Here is a 24,563-nt window from a genome sequence, read left to right as displayed (position 1 = left end):
CTCTGCCAATGCACCTCCAGTCTGACCTGAAACACTCCTGCTGTTCCAGTCCTAAGCCTCCCTGCAACTGACTGCCAACTAGGAAGAACTGGTGGGCATCTGTGTATATAAATAAGGTCCTAGCAGAAAACCAAATTACTTCACTTGCAATCCAAGTCATCATCAGAGATGAAAGGGTAGCTCAAATTAAAGGGGGCAGGCAATACCATTAAACCCAATAGAAGTTAGACTCACTGACTTCATTGAGAACTGATTAGGCATTTACCTTATTTTGTTAGTGATCTTAGTGTAATAAAAGGCTGTATTTTGGAACACGGCATCATGATGAGCTGATATCAACATAATAAAATAAGTCTCCCTTAGAAAGTAAACAATTGTAATTCACTGTCCTCGATAAGATTCCTGTGTCAGGTTAAATACATATGTTGTTGCTGAAGAACTAATATTTAGAGCCACCTTACCTTGCCCAAAGCTTTTCAAATTCTTTTGGGGTGATTGGAATGGCGAATCTGAACAAGACAGCTCTCAAATCCTCTGGCTGCACAATTCCATTGCCTTCACTATCAAACTCACGGAAAGTCTAGAATTTAAGAAACTTTTAATAATAAGAGCCAACAGGCTTTACAAAATACTTGATCTCTTCATACGCAATAATAGGAATTAGGGAAGAATGAAAAAACATACGAAGATGAATTCCATTTTTAACGAGTTTTTGGGCCTGATTATCAGCCTTCACTGTGTGCATGGATCTCTTGGTGAAGTAACACATATGTATGCTGGCGATGTGTTTTGCACATGAAACTTCTATCACCTATGTACACTGGGGTTTGAGCATTAAAAGTGTGCATACAGGTGTGGGTATGCACGAACCTTGATGCATAGAGGTGGAAAGTACAGACTGAAAATCCACACTGAGGTGTCCAATTCTGCAGATGCTGGCTCCAGCTTGTTGTGCTATAAACTAATATAAAGCATTCTTTAGTTGCAGCTGTGCATGCTCATCTTGCAAATTTTAAGTAGCAGCAGTATGGACTCATTTACTGAAATTTTATAACAATGTAATGAAATAACAAAGTTTATTCTCCCCATTCATCTTTTTCTCAATCCACGACTATCTGCCCTTCACTATCCTCAGAGTATACAATAATTGGTTCAGATACATGAAATTTTAATTATTTAGTTTTTATTAAGATTGTTTATAAGTTTCTCTTTATATAGTTATTGGTATTTTGGCACAGACTAATTGCCTTAATGAGGACTGTATTGTGAGTGCAATTTTCTGTGTGCATGTACAGTGCCTAGCACAATGGATCCCGTGATCCATCATTGGGGCCTCTTGATACTATTACAATACATATATTTAATAATAAAGAATAAGAAATAACAGTAGTAATATAAAGAAAATTTTAGAAACAATTCTAATAGCAACTACTAAATAATTAAAATTTTAAAAATCAAATGCTCCAGCACTTTAGTTTTATACATATAAGTTTTTATCATTAATGAGCTATTTTACAAATGCCTTTTTTGAATATTTATATAATCTGAAGATCGAGATTGCATAATGTTCTAAAATCCATTAGTGCAGCTTACTTATTTAATGAAAATGTTTTTCTTACCCTTGCTAGGTCATGCCATCTGGTCTGTGCTTTGATAACAAGATAGTAATGAGCCTGATCACAAGCTAGTTCTGCATCCGGTATTGTCTGTTTTGGTCTCAGAAAGAAAAATAAAATAATAACTAACAGTGTTCTACATTTAATAGAATCTTTAATCTCTCACAAGTTTGTGGAGGTTTTTTTTATTTTTTGTTTTAGTTTCTAAGAAACCCTTAAAGGCTATTATTTCACATCTGTGTAAACTTAATTCTTTAAATACTATCTTATTTCCCCAGCTGCAAGTTAGGGAAGACATCTTAAATTTTGTAATTCCCTGTTTATTTTCAGATCAGTGTTGTTCAACTTGCCTCCAGACTTAATAGCAAACACGGATCATTTATCCAGCTAGAAGGAAATGTTAACTATCTTAGAAACAAAAACAATTTAGTCACATATCACAAGACCTGGAGTGACTCCAATAAAGGTATTCCTGATTTACTTCAGTAATTTAGATCAGACCCACTGAATCTACAAAGTTGGTAACTTTAGAGCAGGGGTGGGCAAACTTTTTGGCCTAAGGGCCACATCGAGGTTGAGAAACTGTATGGAGGGCTAGGTAGGGAAGGCTGTGCCTCCCCAAACAGCCTGGACCCCACCCCCTATCCACCCCTACCACTTCCTGCCCCCTGACTGCCCCCCTCAGAACCCCTGACCCATCCAATGCCCCTCCCACTCCTTGTGCCCTGACTGCTCCCTCCCAGGACCCCCCGCCTCTAACTGCCCCACCAGGACCCCACCCCCATCCAACCCCCACTGCTCCATGTCCCCTGACTGCCCCCACCCCCAGAACCTCTGCCCCATCTAACCGCTCCCCGTCCCCTGACTGCCCCCTGGAACTCCCCCTCCCGCCCCCTTACCATGCCGCTCAGAGCGGCAGGACCGACTTATTGGAAAGCCTGGGAGGTGGGTGGGCGCAAGCCCGTGTGGCGGCGTACCTATGGGGAAGGGGGGACAGCAGGGGAGGGGCTGGGGGCGAGCCTCCCCAGCTGGGAACTCAGGGGCCGGGCAGGATGGGCTGGATGTGATCCACGGGCCATAGTTTGCCCACCTCTGCTTTAGAGAGGCAGACTTATATAACATTCTACTTCATACCACTGGTAATTGGATTTCCATTATGCGAAACTACTGACCAATTAAATGATATAAAGAGTTAACTGGAAAGTTTCAACGTATTTTCACCTCCTCTCCAATGAGGGTCCAGTTTTGGGTGCCACACTTTCAAAAACATATAGACAAATTGGAGAAAATCCAAAGGACAGCAACCAAAATGATAAAGGTTTAGAAAACCTGACCTATGAGGACAGGTTAAAAAATGGGTATATTTCGTTTTGAGAAAAGAAGACTTGCATGGGGGGAACCAGATAACAGTCTGGAAATATGTTAAGAGCTGTTATAAAGAGGACAGTGACCAGTTGTTCTCCATTCTTACTGAAGGTCGGACAAGAAATAATTAACTTAATCTGCAGCAAAGGACATTTAAGTTAGATATTAGGAAAAACTTTCTAACTATATGGATATTTAAGAACCGGAATAGGTTCCCAAGGGAGATTGTGAAATCCCCATTATTTTTAAGAACAGGTTAGGCAAACACTAAACAAACTGTTTTAAAGAAAAGGTTACTTAAATGCCTGTCAGGGATGGTCTAGGTATATTTGGCCCTGCCTCAGCACATAGGGAGAACTAGATGACCTCTTAAGGTTCCTTCCAGCCCTACATTTCTATGATTTTAACTTCTATAAATGTATACGATCAGTATAGATACTATAACATTGCTGTCCTTCTTACTTGTGAGATGGATTCAGCCAAGGATGTGCCTCTTTTGTTTCTTGGGTCTGGAAAAGTTGAAGGAATTCCTGGTAATTTAATGTAGAGTTCAGGTTCATGCCCAATATACCAAGCAGGCGTGAGTACTCCTCATCTCTAAGGATGAACACAAAGCTCTCCAGGAGGCGTCGAAAATCAAGCATGTTGATTATACCATCACGGTTACTATCTGTTTTATGGAAGGCAGAGTAGGTGTCCTAACAAAGAATATTTAACTGAATGTCAATGCTTGAACTTTCAGATAAAACACATTAGTTACACATTTCAAAATACAAACACTGAATTCATTATGGATTTATTTTGACAACAGGCAAAATATGGCAAGGCAGTTTGATGGTATACAACACCTATAACACCTCCTTACTAGACTCTACATTGTCAACCTACTTCACATATAAAGCTAATGTAAAATCTTCTATCATTGTCCCTAAATGAACTGAAGTCCTATCTCCCCTCATTACAAACAAGTACTGAACTGATGCAAAACCACTTGGCAGCCAATCTGCAAGCCTTCTACACATATGGCCATTGGATCCTGGCTCCCATCAACTCTATAATGATAAAACACCTTATTTCTATGTTTTTTGTTACATACTTAGACGAAACCATTATGAGAAGAGACCTTTCAAAAATGAATGTCCCTCCAGAACGGTTTCCCTCCATTAAAATGCGGAAAAAAAAATCAGAGTGAATTTAGAAGTGATACGTTTTCAGAAATAATTTATTATAGAATGGCCAGCTTTGCCACAGAGCGCTTTAGTTGGTCTAAACATACAAATATTGGTGTATTTATTGGTGTATTAGTCGTGCCAGGAACATAGATAGAACTGAATTCAGCCAAAGGATAATGATTAAATATTCTTTTGTTTTGCAATTGCTAAAAAAATGATAAATTTCTCTTATTCTATACATGTCTATGTTAGGATTTCAACTGATAAATGTTAATGATAATCATTTAACAAAATGTAGAAAAGTAATGACAGGTTTCAGAGTAACAGCCGTGTTAGTCTGTCTTTGCAAAAAGAAAAGGAGTACTTGTGGCACCTTAGAGACTAACCAATTTATTTGAGCATTGTGCTGGAAATGGCCCAACTTAATGATCACTTTAGATAAGCTATTACCAGCAGGAGAGTGAGTTTGTGTGTGTATGGGGGTGGCGGGGTGAGAAAACCTGGATTTGTGCTGGAAATGGCCCACCTTGATTATCATGCACATTGTAGGGAGAGTGGTCACTTTTGATAAGCTATTACCAGCAGGAGAGTGAGTTTGTGTGTGTGGTTTTTTGGAGGGGGGTGAGAGAACCTGGATTTGTGCTGGAAATGACCCACCTTGATTATCATACACATTGTGAAGAGAGTGGTCACTTTGGATGGGCTATTACCAGCAGGAGAGTGAGTTTGTGTGTGGGGAGGGGGGGGGCGAAGGGTGAGAAAACCTGGATTTGTGCTGGAAATGGCCCAACTTGATGATCACTTTAGATAAGCTATTACCAGCAGGACAGTGGGGTGGGAGGGGGTATTGTTTCATGGTCTCTGTGTGTATATAATGTCTACTGCAGTTTCCACGGTATGCATCCGATGAAGTGAGCTGTAGCTCACGAAAGCTCATGCTCAAATAAATTGGTTAGTCTCTAAGGTGCCACAAGTACTCCTTTTCTTTTTGTAGAAAAGTAAGTAATTCTTACCGCAATAATACCATGACGGTGGGACAGACGCTAGGCTGGTATAAATGAGCACAGCTCCATTGTTTTTTGCCTATATACACATCAACAGAAAATCTGATTTGGCCCAGTAATTCTGTGCTGTTGTCACAATATCTTGTCTATATTCAGTGGCTGGCCATGAGAATAGCCCTACATTCCTATCATGGCAGCAGCCAGCTCTTGATTGCATCAAGTCCTATCAAGAGGATACAATGCTGTGTTGCCATTGGTCAGTGCACCAGCCAATCATGGTGGGCTCCTATCCCACAGGGGCACTTTTCACCAATTCACCTTTGTATTTTAATGTCATTTTAATAATAAGCTGTATTATTTCAATTCCTTTTGAGACCAGTGCTTTCTTCCAGGACCTCTAGATTTTTACTGGTGCCATCTCTGGAAAAATCTGCTTTCTTGCTTAAGGGCACTGCATTGCTCATTGAAATCTTTAGGCATCATGGATCTGATCTTGCAAATCTTTTCTTCTGTTAGCAATCACACTAATGGGGCTACTCAAGTGTTTAAGAAGTGCAGAAGAGCTGTTTACTTTTGTTGAAATGTAAATAAATATTTTCTTAAACTGTGGCTATAGCTGAAAAAGAGGGTATGTAAAAAACTGCTTTTATTTTCCCAACAAAAAAGTTTTTTATTTGTAGCAGTGCTAAATCAATATAGATATGGAAGATTCATCTGGACTTTGTTCTTTGTGGACCATCAACATGTCAGTTCTGATTCTGGTTGCACAGTCTTTACTACTAGTGACAATAAAAGAATTGGAAAAAATATTTTGGGTTTCAGATCCCAGGAAGAGTTTGCAGGGATAGCAATTAGAAAATCAGCTTTTGAATTGTAAACTGAGTATGTTTGCTCTGGAAGTCACTGAAAGAGAATAAACATTGAACCCCAATATCTTTTTTATAGAGTCTCTTTTCTGACAACTCCACTTAAAAATACCTTTTAACAAATATTTTTAACATAACTAGCTATATTGTCAAAAGCAATCAACAGTTGCATTTATTTACCCCATATGCTTCCATCAGCTTATCATTAAATTGACTTAGACATTCTTCAGCAGTCATGTAGTGAAATTTAGTGCTATTTACTCGGTGGTTTGGACTGCAATATAATGTAGCTCCTGGTCCATTCAATCTGGGATCTGAAATAATTAAATCAGAGTAAAGCAATCTGTGACTTGAATATCTTTTTCTATGGTATTAAACATACTGGACCAATGGAGTTGTCTTATTTATTTATCATATACATTGTTTTAAAAAATCCTATCACATTCTTTAGGCTTCACACATTACATACTTCGATAGTTGAATATAGTATTAGTAAATGTCCCTCTGATTTACAGAAATTGCCTCAGCTCCTGCTTTGCACCATGTGAAAGCAAAAACAAAAGCAAAAGCAAAAAACTCCAGGCCCCTGTGGGTAAGCTCTAGTGCAGAAGGCACAGTTGAGGTGGAACTTTTTGTTATCGTTGTTTTTTGCTTTTACTTTAGCCTTCTCTGGTTCCTGAGTGTTGCGCCGAATGAGGATGGTATGAGACTGGAGAAGGAGAGGATGGAGTCCAGGAGAGCTGTGACTGGTCTAGACGGGCACTGGAAGGTGTAGGTTCCATCTCAGGTTGACAGAGCCATACGACCTGGCATTGAGCTAGCGCGCTAAAAACAACAGTAGAGCTGTGGCAGTGCAAGTGTTGGGAAGGGCTACCTGCCTCAAGTACATACTTAGGGGTTGCATTCAGGGCGGCTAGCCTGTCTAGTTGCTCCTGCTCCAACGGCTACACTTCTGTTTTTAGCAGCATGCTAGCTCGATTGGAACTAGCATGGGTATGTTTACCTGACCTGGAAATTACACCTTCCAGGTCCAGTCCACACATACTCTGACATACCCTGCGTGAGAAGGAACACAGATTCTGCATTGCTGTAGACAGAGCCACAGAAATGCGTTACAGGTTTCAGAGTAACAGCCGTGTTAATCTGTATTCGCAAAAAGAACAGGAGGACTTGTGGCACCTTAGAGACTAACACATTTGTTTGAGCATAAGCTTTGGTGAGCTACAGCTCACTTCATCGGATGCATTCAGTGGACTGCACATCTCCACTGAATGTCCACTGAATGCATCCGATGAAGTGAGCTGTAGCTCACGAAAGCTTATGCTCAAATAAATTTGTTAGTCTCTAAGGTGCCACAAGTCCTCCTTTTCTTTTTGCAAAATGTATTAGTGACCCATCTTCAACTGCACCACCACTGCCCACTCACTGCACACTAACCCAACTCCTTTGAAGTCATTCTAACATACCCAAACCTTCAGTAGCTTCAAACAGCCACCAGCAACTAAATAAATCTGCCAGCAAAATATTTCTTCCTTCTCAGCCCAACTGTGGAATTTCACCCCCAAAATTACCCCACCTGAGGACCAGGGCAGGTGAGATTCAATCCTGCACAAGTGCCAGTTTTTCTCTGTTTATAATCTCACAGACCTGCAAGATCACGAACAGGAGATTGCTAGCTTCCTGGGGGGGACACTACATTTGCTTCTAGTCCTGGAAGGGCCATGATATTTTTAGGCAATAGAAAATCTATTTTGAGTCACTGTTACAGGTTATTACAGCTCCTTCTGTTCCCTGTGCAGCTGGACTCATGGTAACTAAGGTATCTGGTTTATGAGAGAGAGAGAAATGAAAAATAGTTTAAATAACATGTTTTAACTCTCTAAAGCATTTTAAAAATAGTTTTCCTGGAACATTAGTGGCATATACAGAATAGATGGCAGTGCAGTGAAGTGGAAAGGTTTTATTGGCACTTGTTTTGGAGAACAAACTCTTGTTAATTAAACCTTCCCATACCATGCTGTCATGTATTCTCTCTCTCTAGATATAGATACACACTGTCATCATAAATACACTATGTATAACTGAACAGATATTTATATAATTTAATTTTGCAATATTTTTTTCCTCATGTTGATAGGCATATATGTGTGTGTGTAAGGGACTGATCCTGTAACCCTTACTCATATGAATAAACCCATTAAAGTAAAAAGGATTGCACACAAGTGGGGTGTTGCAGGATCACAACCTATAGGTTTTGGCCTTTCAGAGTCATGAAACCAGAAGACCCAATGATACAAAGGTAGTTCACCCAGTAGATTAAATACTGTAGCAGATCTGTAGGTTCATCATCATCCATATCTTCAACAAATTCCTCATGTTTTACAATTTCAAAGTATTTTTGTTTTACTTCAACTTTAAAAATGAGATAAACCTATACAGAAAAATGTACCTCCTGACATTTCTTCCCCTCAGAATTTTTCTTATTAATCAGTTAAATAAACAGAACCTCCCAACAGAGTACTTCTTTTCTTTTTAAAATATATTTGTACTTTAACCCACTGAGACACAGACATGAGGACAAAAATAACTCGGAAATATCAAAAACACTATCCTTCCCTCACCCAAACAAAGAAACCATCAAAAGCCATCCATTGTGGGCCTTTCTGGTTCTTCGACTTGGACCTCTCAAGGTCCCTTCCAGCCCTACATTTAGATGATTCTCATTTTTATCCCCTACTTCCCCCTGCTTTATACACATCCAGTTTTTTGGGATCTGATTCTGCACTGTTCATTCAGGCAACATTCCTATTGAAGTGATCATCTCACTAAAGTCAATGGGAGTTTTACTTACATAAAGGAAGTAGAATAATGCCAGATATCAACAGTATTTCTAACTGCAAGTGCTCAAAACACAAGAATCTTTCCCCCCCCCAAATTCATGAGATTGACTTAAAATCATATTTTAATAAAATAATAATTTCATTTTTTCTCTGCCTTCCATTTTTTTAAATCTCTATGTCAAATCTGGGTAATTTTCCTCTGCAACTATGATGATTGGTAACTTTAAAAAAAAATGAAAGTAGAGACTCACAACTCCTAGGAACTGGGGCTTTAAGAAAAAGCCCAAATACCACAAAACTCCTGATTAAATCACTGCAACACTGCTCTCGAGAATATGTCCAGTTTTACTTTGATCGTATTGATGTTACCTTGCTTTCAGGCATATTTTACTAGGCTCTTTGAGACAGTATAAGATGTTTTGATGGACAGATGGTTGGTCAAGGTCAAAATTATGAATGTTAGGGCAGATACAAGGAATGCCTTAATACTGCATCGGCCAGCTACAAGTCAATTCTTCCCCTTCACCTATATCTAAAGCCAGGTGAAATAATGGCAACTGCTAGCAGTGCAGAAATCAGAACTGTACAACTTTGAGAAAAAAGATCAAAAGAGTCATAATACAGAAGGTGAAACAGACCCCACAGCAGTCAATGGCAAAACTCCCATTGACTTCAGTGGGGTTAGGATTTCACCCAGAAAATCTGGAACTAAAGTAGAAAAGTAACAGAAAAATATATAAAGGAAAGTTGGAATGAGTTATTGCCTATGACACTCACATTTCACCTATGGCTCCTGGATCTAACTGTTGCCTGGGAAAATGAACTATGATTGTTTCTTGCCTCTTAAGGACCAGATTCTGCTACCCTTGCTCACGTTGCCCTGAAATCAATCTGACTGCAGATGGAGTGAGATTGGTACTACTCACCAAGAGTCAGGATGACAGTATGTAGATATTCACCTTGCCTATCTCCCTAAGAAAAGCCAATTGCAAAGAATAGCAACAAAAATCAAGCTAAAAAATGGGAAGCTAGTGATCCTAGCAGGACACATCATAAGGTTATTGTAGGGGGGTCGCAGTATTGGCATCCTTACTTCTGCGCTGCCTTCAGAGCTGGGTGGCCGGAGAGCGGTGGCTGTTGGTGGAGGACCGAGGTCTGAAGGCAGCAGCGCAGAAGGGTGGCAATAGTGAGACCCCCCTACAATAACCCTGCAACTCCCCCAACCCCCTTTTAAGTCAGGACCCTTAGAGTTACAAGAGTGAAATTTCAGATTTAGACAGCTGAAATCATAAAATTTAAGATTTTTAAAATCCTCTGACTGTGAAATTGACCAAAATGGACTGTTAATTTGGTAGGGCCCTAATAATGAATGATTATTAATAATATTACTGATAAACACACTTTTTACATTAAATAATAAACTTTAAATTTGGACAGAACAAAAACTATACAAAACCAGTCCAAATATAGCATCACCCAGCTCCACTGCCTGTGTCAATTTAGATGAAAGTTTGTTAAAGTTTGTTCCTGAGCTGAGAACATTTATTATAGGTGAGGTACATTATAACCCCCAACAGGTAATACTGAAACCAATGACTGATATAATCCTCGCCTACACTTTACTGATTTATTGAGATGCGCATGAAAAATAAGAAGAGTTGCCTCTCCAAGGTTCAGGGCACCCCTACAATAAAACAAATGAAATTAAACTCCTGCAGACTCCGCATTCTGCTTCCTACTACAATTCTGATTTCCCTCAACAGTCCACTTCTGCAGCAGCTTCTGCGTATACATGTGCCTTGCAGCATGCACTGAAGGTGAACAGATTTCGGCTATCACAGATCAGGGGGAAGCCTGTTCAAGAGTGGAGTGTTTTTCATGGAGCACCCTCTACTTCCAATCTCCTTTCGTTTAAATGAAGGGGGATCCAGCTGAAGCACCTCTGCTGATCACAACAGTGGCACTATGGCAGGAGAGGAGAGGAAGTCTCTCAAGTAGCAAAGTCCCAAGCCATTTATGTCTTTATAAATTAAAAGCAATACCTTCAATTCAATCCACAAACCAAAAGATAGCAGTGCAAGATCATGGAGCACCAGGGATATGTGCTGTCACTGAGAAGCACCACTTAATATGCAAGCCACTATATTTTGCACCAGTTTACGTTTTCAGGTTGACCTGAAGTGTACCTCCACGTAGAGCAGATTGCAGTAATCCAGTCTTGAAGTGACAAAGGAATGGATCATGGTACAAAATTCCATATCTGAAAGAATTGGTTGCAATCTTTTGGCCAGGCTCAAGTGGTAAAAAAGACTTCTTGGACCATGCTTCTGTAAAATCATCCAGCAGCAACTGGGTTGCCAATACTACAGCTCTTAGGATTCAGAGCTCAACTAATGGATACTGGGACCCACCCTCAATCAAAGGGGGAGAGATCAGCCTTATCTGGGGTTGCTGTCCACACCCGACAATTATCATCTCAGTCCTATCTGTACTGAACTTTAACCAGCTCACCCTCATTCATGTTCCAGTCTCACTCACATACTGGGTTAGATGATCAACAGCTTGGCTGGATCAGGAGTGACAGGGATATGTAGCATCCTGACAACAACACAGCCTATATCTTCTCAATTACCCTCCTAATGACCCTATACAACATTGAGAGAGAAAAGTCAATGAAAGGTTTGTTTTATGTAAGATTGTCATTAATGTTCATCTACCTTCAAATACTGCTACAAAATCAAGATAACTCAGCCCTCCATTTGGGAATGCTAATTTCTCAGTCAGTAAATTAAACTGGCTATCATCCATTGGCATCCCAAGATCTTCCAACACCTGTCAAAGTGAAAAAACAAAACAAAAGGGAAATAAGAAAATGTTTGTTCCTTACATGCCATCCTTTCAAATAAAATGTCTGGGCTCCTAGGTGTACATTTTCAAAGGACTGTATGGGGTTTTGATTATATAGCTAAACCTCGATAGGTCTGAAAATTTACCTATTCTCTTCATATGTATGGTAACCATGGCTTATATAGAATTGAAATTATAGTGATTAGATATAAATTTAATAAGAGGAACCACATTCTTCAGCAAGTGAGAGTTCCCAGACCATATACCATCCAAGTACTCATGAAGCCTGAACCTGCCTAGCTTATGAGATCTGATAGTAGCACAAATGGCTGCAGTTATATGATTATTTTTGTTCTTTATTCTTTGTGTACTAGCAACCCTTAAAAGAGCCATCCATAGTCTGTAGGGTGTCAGAAGAACAGTGAGGTTAGTAAAACAGTCAATTAAGGGCTTTCAGTATTATACCAAAACCTTAAATCCAACTTTCACACAGACAGCTAATGCAAAGAAAAAAGCAGCAGGTAGGTGGAGTTCCCTCTGCCTACCACTAATGTTAATCATGCTGTTGCATTAGCTGCAGGCAACAAAACAAAACACATTGCAGTAATCCAAAGCCAATGTCCCAAAGGTATGTTGCACAGATCAGCATGTGGGAGGTAAGGCTTCAATTTTATTCTTAATTCATGTATTAATTATTAATTATTATTATTAACAATAAGACAAAAAATAACATTTTACAATTACTTAGCACCTCTCATTTCAGAGCACTTCTGCAATGCACACACAGAATCCACCTCTCAGAAGAGGAGAGCAGCCCGATGAAGAAGTGCACAGCATTCTGCACACTGATGAGAGATGAAATTTTTACTGGCAAACCAAGGAAAACCTAGTCTTATAAGAAGTCCTAAGGGAGCTGTACTGCCATTTTTTAAAGGTCTCATTGCCATGGTAAATCCTGTTTTCACCACAGCTGTCTCCCCCTGCTCTTCCGAATCAGCATCTGGATAAAGACAATGTGCAGACTCTGCCCACACTAGCAGTCGGAAGCACCTCCTCTTCTAATTGTAGGAGGCCCAAGGAAATTCCCCCAACACAGGCACTGCATGTGCATGTCTCAGAGCAGGGACATGCTAGGGCAAAGTCAGGAGCAGGAGGGAGTAGGGCCACAGAGCTATGAGGGTTCCAGGCAGCATAGAATCATAGAATCACAGAATATCAGGGTTGGAAGGGACCCCTGAAGGTCATCTAGTCCAACCCCCTGCTCGAAGCAGGACCAATTCCCAGTTAAATCATCCCAGCCAGGGCTTTGTCAAGCCTGACCTTAAAAACCTCTAAGGAAGGAGATTCTACCACCTCCCTAGGTAACGCATTCCAGTGTTTCACCACCCTCTTAGTGAAAAAGTTTTTCCTAATATCCAATCTAAACCTCCCCCACTGCAACTTGAGACCATTACTCCTCGTTCTGTCATCTGCTATCATTGAGAACAGTCTAGAGCCATCCTCTTTGGAACCCCCTTTCAGGTAGTTGAAAGCAGCTATCAAATCCCCCCTCATTCTTCTCTTCTGCAGGCTAAACAATCCCAGCTCCCTCAGCCTCTCCTCATAAGTCATGTGTTCTAGACCCCTAATCATTTTTGTTGCCCTTCGCTGGACCCTCTCCAATTTATCCACATCCTTCTTGTAGTGTGGGGCCCAAAACTGGACACAGTACTCCAGATGAGGCCTCACCAATGTCGAATAGAGGGGAACGATCACGTCCCTCAATCTGCTCGCTATGCCCCTACTTATACATCTCAAAATGCCATTGGCCTTCTTAGCAACAAGGGCACACTGCTGACTCATATCCAGCTTCTTGTCCACTGTCACCCCTAGGTCCTTTTCCGCAGAACTGCTGCCTAGCCATTCGGTCCCTAGTCTGTAGCTGTGCATTGGGTTCTTCCGTCCTAAGTGCAGGACCCTGCACTTATCCTTATTGAACCTCATCAGATTTCTTTTGGCCCAATCCTCCAATTTGTCTAGGTCCTTCTGTATCCTATCCCTCCCCTCCAGCGTATCTACCACTCCTCCCAGTTTAGTATCATCCGCAAATTTGCTGAGAGTGCAAACCACACCATCCTCCAGATCATTTATGAAGATATTGAACAAAACTGGCCCCAGGACCGACCCTTGGGGCACTCCACTTGATACCGGCTGCCAACTACACATGGAGCCATTGATCACTACCCGTTGAGCCCGACAATCTAGCCAGCTTTCTACCCACCTTATAGTGCATTCATCCAGCCCATACTTCCTTAACTTGCTGACAAGAATACTGTGGGAGACTGTGTCAAAAGCTTTGCTAAAGTCAAGAAACAACACATCCACTGCTTTCCCTTCATCCACAGAACCAGTAATCTCATCATAAAAAGCGATTAGATTAGTCAGGCATGACCTTCCCTTGGTGAATCCATGCTGACTGTTCCTGATCACTTTCCTCTCATGTAAGTGCTTCAGGATTGATTCTTTGAGGACCTGCTCCATGATTTTTCCAGGGACTGAGGTGAGGCTGACTGGCCTGTAGTTCCCAGGATCCTCCTTCTTCCCTTTTTTAAAGATTGGCACTACATTAGCCTTTTTCCAGTCATCCGGGACTTCCCCGGTTCGCCACGAGTTTTCAAAGATAATGGCCAATGGCTCTGCAATCACAGCCGCCAATTCCTGACAAGGGGCAGTTCAGGACAGGCTGTTAGAGCAACCCACTGGCTGGCTGTTGTGCTGGCAGCTGTTTTGTCTCCCAAGCCAGCCCTGCACGTGAAGAGTTCAAAGGTGGCATAAAGCCATCTTGGTCCGCCCTCCCTAAGGCTTCTCAGTGGTACAGCACAAAATTTCACCCTACATTTTTATTCACATTAATAATCAGTACATTATTGTATGTGTATGGTGTTTATCCATTAAGCCTCATTGCAGCACAGTATTTTAGAATCTGCATACACAGCACTAATACTTGGAGTATTATGATCTGGAATGGAATAGCATGGGAAGCAACAGTGCAAGATTCCCTGGATCACTTCATCAATGTACTTCAAATCTGACCTGAAGATGAGAAGGGACTTCAGCTTCTATAACCATAAAATTGTTTTTATGTGCTTAATGTACTTATACAATGACACATAGCAGTGGCCTGAATGACCAGCAGCCAGCTTGGTCTTCACTTCAGAGAGGGTTAAAATTTTAACAAGCAGGACCAGCACTGGAATTTTTGGTTTGCCTACAATGTTTTGCTGCCTTTCTCCACCCAAAGGTACTCAGTTTCTCTCAACTATGATGTGATCACACCATAATGCATGGGGCATAAGGATTTTGGAGACGGCTAACTAAAAAAAATTTTTGGGAAGCACCTCAGATGCAACTAACTCATTTTACAGAGAAGGTGTGTGGTAGGTTGGAGTCTGGTTCTATAAATTCCCCAGCCACCTGCTGCAGAGATGGAGTCTAGCAGCATGTTCTTTTTGACATTAGAAATCAGTTTGGGTTTTCCAGGCAATCTCTGCAAGAAAAGTTTCAGAGTAACAGCCGCGTTAGTCTGTATTCGCAAAAAGAAAAGGAGTACTTGTGGCACCTTAGAGACTAACCAATTTATCTGAGCATAAGCTTTCATGAGCTACAGCTCACTTCATCGGATCCACAGTATGCATCCGATAAAGTGAGCTGTAGCTCATGAAAGCTTATGCTCAAATAAATTGGTTAGTCTCTAAGGTGCCACAAGTACTCCTTCTGCAAGAAAAGAGACTAGAAATTGACTTTTTTTTTCTTTTGAAATTGTCATAAATATAAAGGGAAGGGTAAACCCCTTTGAAATCCCTCCTGGCCAGGGGAAAGCTCCTCTCACCTGTAAAGGGTTAAGAAGCTAAGGTAACCTCGCTGGCACCTGACCAAAATGACCAATGAGGAGACAAGATACTTTCAAAAGCTGGGAGGAGGGAGAGAAACAAAGGGTCTGTGTGTCTGTCTATATTCTGTCTTTGCCAGGGATAGACCAGGAATGGAGTCTTAGAACTTTTAGTAAGTAATCTAGCTAGGTACATGTTAGATTATGATTTCTTTAAATGGCTGAGAAAAGAACTGTGCTGAATAGAATAACTATTTCTGTCTGTGTATCTTTTTTGTAACTTAAGGTTTTGCCTAGAGGGGTTCTCTATGTTTTGAATCTAATTACCCTGTAAGGTATCTACCATCCTGATTTTACAGAGGGGATTTCTTTATTTCTATTTACTTCTATTTTTATTAAAAGTCTTCTTGTAAGAAAACTGAATGCTTTTTCATTGTTCTCAGATCCAAGGGTTTGGGTCTGTGGTCACCTATGCAAATTGGTGAGGCTTTTTATCCAACATTTCCCAGGAAAGGGGGGGTGCAAGTGTTGGGAGGATTGTTCATTGTTCTTAAGATCCAAGGGTCTGGGTCTGTAGTCACCTAGGCAAATTGGTGAGGCTTTTTACCAAACCTTGTCCAGGAAGTGGGGTGCAAAGTTTTGGGAAGTATTTTGGGGGGAAAGACATGTCCAAACAGCTCTTCCCCAGTAACCAGTATTAGTTTGGGGGTGGTAGCAGCCAATCCAAGGACAAAGGGTGGAATATTTTGTACCTTGGGGAAGTTTTGACCTAAGCTGGTAAAGATAAGCTTAGGAGGTTTTTCATGCAGGTCCCCACATCTGTACCCTAGAGTTCAGAGTGCGGGAGGAACCTTGACAGAAATGAAAGCTGATTCTTCCTTATGCTATTAACAAGCAGCTCATGTGAGCATGCTCCAGCTCATTCATAACTGAAACAGCCCTGGAGACTTGGCTGTAGGTGTGTGAATAGGCACCACTATAAAACGATAAATCACCTTCCAGGAAAAACAAAAAGATAAATAAAAACACCAAGCATTTCTCCTACCTTCCGGAAATCATCTTTACTAATTTTTCCATTTGGTTGCTTGTTGTAGGCAAGAAAGCTGTCTTTAATAGTTGCTTCCTGTTGTATCACACTGTCCTGGAGCCTTTCAATTACTTCATCAACAGTTCTATTCTTGGTATGCTTATTGGCCTGATCTTCAATCTGTTTCATTCTAAAATTGAAAGACTGCGCATGAAAACAAGTCATTTGTGTTTTCTACTTTAAAACTTTTGATTCAATAATTAACTGGATTATTTTAACAATAAACAGGACAATAACACCAGAAATATTCTTTTTGTGCCTACACAAAGTTATATTTAGCACAAATTAAGGCCCATGCAGATTCCAAGGGCCATACTGTGCAATCGGGTGTTAAGTAGAAACCTGATGTTTGTAAAAACTGATTGCATGATATTGCCACAGGCTATTTATTTTTGAAGTGGAGACCATTCACATCCAAATATGGGAGCTGATTACCAGTTCATTTTGGATCTTCAGATTTCCCAGCCTCTGGGGAGCCACTTTTACCCATTAACATTTTTAACCACCATCATGGGACCCAATCCAATCCCCCAAAAAGTCAATGGGAGTCTTTCTGATTGACTTTAAAGAGAGATGAATCAGGCTAATGTTGTCTTACCAGCTGCTGGAAAGGTGTAACAATTGGCGGCCCTTGGAAATGGCATCAGCGATATTCTGTATATCTGCCCATAGGATGTGGTCATATAACATCATGATTCACAGCTTCCCACTCCTAGTAACCCAAATAAGCCACCTCCACTATTTTTCCTTTACATGCAAAGAGTGGATTAGCATATCCTTTCTCAATCCATAAAAGAAAAATCCCCAGACATAGACTATATAACCCTCCCTTTGAAATACTACAATCTTCATCAGCAAACTATTAAAATAACTTGTGATTAAATATGCAATAACTTTTGAACATAGAGAAGATGTACAATAAAAGTGTGTGTAATATGTCCCGGTTGCATCCATTTCGCATTTGTTATGGATTTACTATTGTCCATGAAAAAGTAAGTTAACACAATTATTTTTGTTAAGTCTGAAAGCATATATTTCTGTATGAGCAAAATGCAGAATATTCAGCAGTCTAATTTTTTACAGATTTATTAAGTATATTTTATAGTACTCCCTTAACTTGATAATAACCTTAAAATTTTAACTTCTAGCACTAAAATATTTTAATGAAACACTTTCATTAACTGCTTTTAAATAAAGTATCACTAGTAGTTCACATAGAAAATTAACTCTAACATGTCTGAAATTCTGAAATGCATAATGGTGAAAGTAAAGATGAGTGACTTTGCTGATAAGCAAGGCTCTCTGATGATGTACTCTATAATCTTTGACAGGTTTCAGAGTAGCAGCCGTGTTAGTCTGTATTCGCAAAAAGAAAAGGAGGACTTGTGGCACCTTAGAGACTAACCAATTTATTTGAGCAATGCATCCGATAAAGTGAGCTGTAGCTCACGAAAGCTTATGCTCAAATAAATTCGTTAGTCTCTAAGGTGCCACAAGTCCTCCTTTTCTTTCTATAATCTTTGCTTTTCATCTACCACCAGGACTAGAATCCAGCTCTCCTAAATTCCAGGTGTGTGCCTTTTCCACAGAGCCACGCTGCTTCAAGCATGTCTTGTTATCCCCAAACCCTAGGAATGGCTCACTGTACTTAGCAGACAGGGCTGGAGAGAAGCAAGTATTGTCCCCACTAACACACAGTTGAATAGCCACAATCTGAATTAACTTTCCCATAGTCCTTCCTTACTGGTGAACCCCCTTTAAGGGATGTAGCCCAGGGATTAGCAACATTTAGGGAGCCCATTGGAGTTGTGCTGTAAGTGAGCAGCTGCAGAGCCACTGAAGGCTCAGAGCCAGTGTGGAAACCAAGGATCCTGGAGATCCATCCAAGATCTCAGAAGATTCATAGTTTTTAGGCTGAACCCACATTTTTTGTGGAGAAATATACCCCACCCCATTATGGAAGATTTTACTGGCTCTTGTACAGGTATTTCCACATAGACCAAAGCTTCAAGTAACTGAAGAGAAGTTGAATCGATGATTCAAATATCCTCATAGCTTGAGTGCAAAAAGGCATGCACTAATGCTATAGACTGAGAAGCCTTGCACACAGAAGCTACAACCATCAGAATCAAATCAGTCTTGATTTGTGGAGCTCTGAGAATGCCCAACCCCAAAAGATGAAGTCTCAACGATTCCCTGGAGATTCATAGTCTATACTTTAGATGCTGTGTAGAAAAAACAAACAAACCCCGAGAGCCTTGCATATCAGCAAAGTCACTGATGACTTGGTGGGATGTACCCCTTTTGTAACATGTGAAGTTAGCTCAGCAGTTCTTACTTGAGTCCAAAAGATTTTGATAAATAAACCATACATTTGCTCTTCTGATACAATACTTTGGAGGTCAGATTACTTAGGAATTATGCATAGATCCCGAGCTCTGCATAAGATAACACTTAGCATTTCACATATAGAGCAAATGTTCAGTCTTTTTGGAAATTTCCTTTATAATGGTATCAATATTTTTAAAATTTAATAGAGAATCATCCGTATTAATAAAGCATTGCTCAGTACCTTTCTGAAAGTTCTGTTTGTCTTTTTTCTTCTCTCTGTTGACTTCCCTTTGAGATCTGTGTGCTAATACCAGTTAAGTCACCAGGTAAAACAGCAACTCCTAAGCTCTCCAAAAGCATTCTGTAAAGGATCCCATCAGAAGAAATATCCTGAAATTTATGGCATAGCCTAGATAAAATAAAGAACTGAAATTAATGTGCACAGATGGGAATAAGGCACAATATGCATATTTTAAGGCAAAGATTACCAAAATAATGAACTTCCTTCCCAGAGCGAGACAGTGTGTGTCCAGTCGTTAGAGAAGGAGACTGGGGTCACTCTACCATTGACTCACGGGGTGATCTCTCTGTTTTACTCATCTGTGAAATAGGGAAACTAAGACCCAGCTCATAGAGCTCAGTTTAGCTTTATGAGACAACTCATGTCTGTAAAGCTTTTGGGGATTCTTAGATGAAAGAATGGAAGGGAATGGAAGTGCATTATACTGTGAATCTGCAGCACTCTGTTTAGTCTACAAAATCATTATTTTTCCCCATTTAGACTTTTATTTAAAAACAAAAACAAACAAACATGTGATACAAAATGACTTGTAACTTAAGATATAACACCCCCTCAAGCAAGCACCCTCCTTGTGATAAATCCACATCAAAACTTTCTTTTATTTTAATAAATCTAATCTGCTACCCTAAATCAATAACAGGAGTGGAGGGGAGGGGGCAGTGGGAGAGGATTGTGGAGAGAAAAGGGAGTCACCATGTTGTAACACCATCCAACCAGCTCCATTCAAAGAAGTTTATCCTGCACATAGAAAATGAAACTCAGACACAAACACTAAGGAACAACATCTGCCTTGGAAATGTAATCTAAAAAAGGCTTCCAAATGTCCTTTAAAATTGTCCCTTCTCTTCCTCAGTCTGAATGTCATCTCCCAGGAAGCCATCTGGGACAGGCATGCCAACCATTCTGCCTCAATAAAAGCAGCATTGTCCTCAAGTGCCTCAGGATGAGTCACATCAGTGCCAAAAGCCCAATTATAACTGAAGCCCCCAACAGCAGGAGTATCATTTAAAATCAATAAGACTGATGTGGACGAAACACTGGAATTCAGAATGTAATTTATTCTCTTCATCACCCTTGCTCAAAAACCTAGTGTAATGCAACATCCCCAAAGCATCTGAGTTAAATCCCCAGCCTGGTTATGACAACTTCGACACAGATTTGACAGTCATATGTCCAATTTGTGCATGTTTAAAGGAGTCAATTATATTTTACTTATTATTTTAAAATACTGCATCCCTAACCACTTTAGAGCTGTGAATGAACAGTGCCATCCACTGTTTCTCTGCGTAATCTTTTCCCACAATATTTTCCCAGGATGGTCTTAAATAACATATAACATATAAATCTCCATTTGAAAAATGAGTGTATTGGTGGCCTGATGTGAGTAAAAGCATCTTTTTTAAAAGAATAAGGCCCAAGTCTGGTAGAATATAAGGTGAACAGCAAATCATTTGCAAAGCAAGTTTTTATCCATGGATTTCAAATTTAATCAATCCCCATTTCTTATTTAGCCCTTAAAACAAAACAAATAAAACCAATCAAATAAGGCTTCAATAGCAATAATACCTTGTTGAATATAAAACCTGCATTCATTTTAACCTCAGAATTGAATTTCATCTTTGGAGTGATGAGATGCTCCTGGATATATATATATCTTAGCAAAGGCCCGGATTCAGGATAGCCCTCAAGCACGTGCTTAAGTGCTGTCCTGAAAAGAGATGCTTTCCAGAACCAGGAACAAAGTGTGGGCTGAGTGAGAGTTCATACTCCATGCCTGTGTTTGCTGCACAAATATATTTAAACTATCCATAGCTAGCAAAACTGGATATCCTTAGAAAGTGGAATTTATGCAGCTTGTACAAAGGCCTCATGAATACCCTCCACAATGGAAGTCAAACACTGTTGTCAGGTATACATTGCGTCGTGTTGTGTCAGGTCCTATCAGGTCATTGCAAAATCATCCCATCTAATACTTCTAAAAAGTCTGATCTTGCAAAGCTCTGAGCTTTCTAGCCCCAATCCAACAAGCACATAAGCATGTGCTCAATTTAGGCCCTGTTAGCAGCCCCATCCTCTAAGCATGTAAGTAGTCCCCTTGAATGGGACTGGTACCATACTAAAACACTTTTTATGTTCATTGTTGGATCACAGTCATAGTGCTCAGCACCTTTCAGGATGAATCATTCAGGGCTTAGTCCTGTATCCACTGAAGACAATGGCAAAATATCCCTTGACTGAAATGGTGGTGGATTAGATCCTAATGATCATGTTTTTTCTGGTTTTCTTTTCTGAGCTTTCCCTCCCCAACATCTTTTTCTCACACAAGATATTGAAACTTCAAGTAGAAATCATTTTAGAATTTAAATTGGTTGTAATTCTGGACTCCACCCTAAGCACAGCTCTCTCATTGTCACAAATAATGGTTGAAAATAATGGTAAAAACATTATCTAGAGAAGTGTGTGAATGATAAGAACCAGTTATCCAATACTCAAAGGATAATTAATTGCTCATGATCAGTGATCAATGTGTATATATTATACAACACTGAGGCATAAAACTGACTGATGACAAAAAAGATATTTTTAATACAGTGTGCAGGGAATTAGGTGCCCAACTCCTATTAACCCCATGCATGGCACCCAGTTTTCTCTACAACATTCACAAAAAGGAAAACGGATACAGTGGAATTTTATCTCAGTGATCACACTTGTACTCGTTCATATTTCAAGATCAAAATTATTTTCTAAAAGCCATTTCCTATTGATGCTGTTGTGTTTGCTCCTCACTTATACAGATCATCAGGACACTGGGTGACAAGGTTCAGGCTGGCATGGATTTCTTTGATTTTCCTATGATGTTTTGAAAGGTAGGAAAGAATCCCACATCTTTTGGAGAATCACAGGGCTGCAGATAAAGAATGTTACAGCTTGTAGGAGAGCAAATTAGAGCCAATTAGAGCCTGACTGACATGCCATGGCAATAAAATGCCTAATACAATCCTCTCCTCTTTTACAAGATATAGATTTTGATTCCATACACATATGTGATTTGGGATGTTCATTGTTTTTTAGATTGAGATGTAGTTAGCAATTGGCCAATGATCAAAATGAGAGTTGACTATGTCAGGTCCCAGTTTACAAGGGTTCTCCTAAAATCAAGGCACTCGTTCATTACAACAAGATACTACTGTAGAAGGTTACAACAAGATAATATGGGCGGTTATAATCATTTCCATTTGGAAACAGTGAATACTTTTTTTAAAGATAAATTTTCCATCACACCCAATTTTCACTTTGAAGAATGGGCTTGTTTTACCTTTTTAAATTATCCTTTGAACCATACGACCCCAATCTTGCCAGTGTTTCATTAATGGAACTTCCACAGAAATAAAGAGGAGATCTGCAAGTTGATCACTTGCAGAATAGGGGTCACTGACTGGCCTGGTGGCATTTTATTTTCTCTAAAGCTTAAGGCAAATTGAAGTATCCCGGGATTCAAAACACTACTTTTTTAGAAAAATATGGAGAGAAAGTTAATAAAGTTACGTAAATTAATAGTCAGATGCCAGCAGCTTACTTTGTAAATTGTTCATCGGACAAAGAGGGACAATATATCTGTACAATTTTTCTTAGCTGATTTCTGCTAATAATGCCTGTACATTTAGGATCACAGGTCTGCAAAGCCCTGTGGAAGTCTTTCCAATTTTCCATGATTTTATCCGAAAGAATGTCTTCCACCTAAAATGCAAATATATCAATCATTGAAATAAAAAGTGTCCGTGAGGTTACATTGCCATATGTCAGTAATCAGATAGTAAAAATTAAATAAATCCCTTAATTACAGAAAATCAACACTTACTGAAGATAAACCTCATTATTACTTACAGTATCCCAAGCTAGAACAAGAGAAGGTGACTTCTTAATTTCCTTTGTTCCATTAAGCCATTTATGACCCATCTAATTTAAAAAAAATGTTATTTGTATTAAAACTTTTTAGCACACTGTTTCCTAAATAGTGTACAATGTCAGCCAATGCATATATTCTCAAGGGTCTGTTTGAAAGTGTGGCTCTAATCTGAAAAGTGACTATGCAAAAATGGCACTTTACTACACTCATCTGCTCCTTTTGTGAATTAAAAGTCACAGCTACTGACTTTGATAACAAAACAACCTAGTACTGCTGGTTACCCTCCAAAGTAAAAGTCACTAAGACTGACAGATGAGCTGTAAGTTGGGTAGCTGTCTCTGAGGGGATAATTTGAAGACAATAGGATGGCACAGGTGAATGTGAGTGCAAAATCTGGTTCACAGAACGTAGATCAGGTTCAGTTTGTGGCACTGGCAGTTAGAATAAAAGCATCTTTTTTCTTATAAGCTGAGTTCATTCAATGCGAGAACTACTGAGTTGCAACAGACACACAGAATCTTATTTTTCCAGAGTAATTGGGGTCAATACTCAGATCCAGCTGAGCTCTGTTCAGTGCAAAATCCAAGGGGAGACAAAGGTGCCTTTATGCCATTTTCAGATGCCCCAGTCCTGGGGGCAGCGAGGAGCTGGTTTGCTTGTTGGGGCCCAGCTTGGTTCCCAGCACTACTAGCATCTGCCTCAGAGCTGCTTTGACTTTCATCTGGCTGCAAGAGTTGCCATGGGGCCATTCCTTCAGTCAGAGAATGATAGAGCACCCCAGCATTCTAGAAAACCTCCCCTTCCTCTGGGCGTGCCCCAAAGAATTCCCCTATGCCACAGAGTGGGCAGGAGAGAGTGTTACAGAGCCGGCTATGCCAGCTTTACACCACCAAGGGAATGTGTGGGTGGAGCCTTTGTATTTGGCAAGGCTGGCTTTGCAGCTGCTTTGCACCAACAGATTGGCCCAACAGAGGCCAGAATCTGGCCCACTCTTCCGAGCAGAATCACACTTCAAGTGTGAAATCCTAGCTAGCATGATTATCTCTGGTTATCAGCTGGTATCTTATCCCAGGGTGGCCATGATCCCTGTTGCTCTGTGTTTCTCTAGCCTGCCCTTCTTTGTGCTAAAATTTATTTTATTTAGAACATTAAGTAGGCAGTAGAATATCAACTCTAAAATGAACCCAAATAAGTTAACTTGAGCATCCAAATTCATTTGCATAACGCATTAGTATTTGCACTTTTCCCCTCTGACATGTCAGTTTTATAATTATCAAAATGTGTCCCAGACTCTCAGCGTGACCATTATTCAATTCAAGAATAGGTAGAAGGGACATGAACTGATGAATCAAATGTAAC

General features: G+C 40.0%; 1 protein-coding gene across 1 annotated transcript in view; it reads right to left on the bottom strand.

The window, feature by feature from the left end:
- The window catches only part of EFCAB6 (EF-hand calcium binding domain 6), a 136,943-nt gene that overhangs the window by 47,541 nt on the left and 64,839 nt on the right, over positions 1-24,563 (bottom strand). The window contains exons 11-19 of the mRNA XM_073316693.1: positions 23,183-23,254; positions 22,875-23,035; positions 19,238-19,405; positions 16,624-16,795; positions 11,581-11,695; positions 6,204-6,337; positions 3,444-3,679; positions 1,620-1,716; positions 462-580 (exon numbers count right to left, since the gene is read on the bottom strand). Coding sequence (XP_073172794.1) covers positions 462-580; positions 1,620-1,716; positions 3,444-3,679; positions 6,204-6,337; positions 11,581-11,695; positions 16,624-16,795; positions 19,238-19,405; positions 22,875-23,035; positions 23,183-23,254 — 1,274 coding nt within the window. The remainder of the gene's footprint in view (positions 1-461; positions 581-1,619; positions 1,717-3,443; positions 3,680-6,203; positions 6,338-11,580; positions 11,696-16,623; positions 16,796-19,237; positions 19,406-22,874; positions 23,036-23,182; positions 23,255-24,563) is intronic.

Source organism: Lepidochelys kempii, chromosome 1 (genome assembly GCF_965140265.1).
Source record: "Lepidochelys kempii isolate rLepKem1 chromosome 1, rLepKem1.hap2, whole genome shotgun sequence".
In the NCBI taxonomy this organism is placed as follows: Eukaryota; Metazoa; Chordata; order Testudines; family Cheloniidae; genus Lepidochelys; species Lepidochelys kempii.
This window is presented reverse-complemented; position numbering and strand designations above follow the sequence as displayed.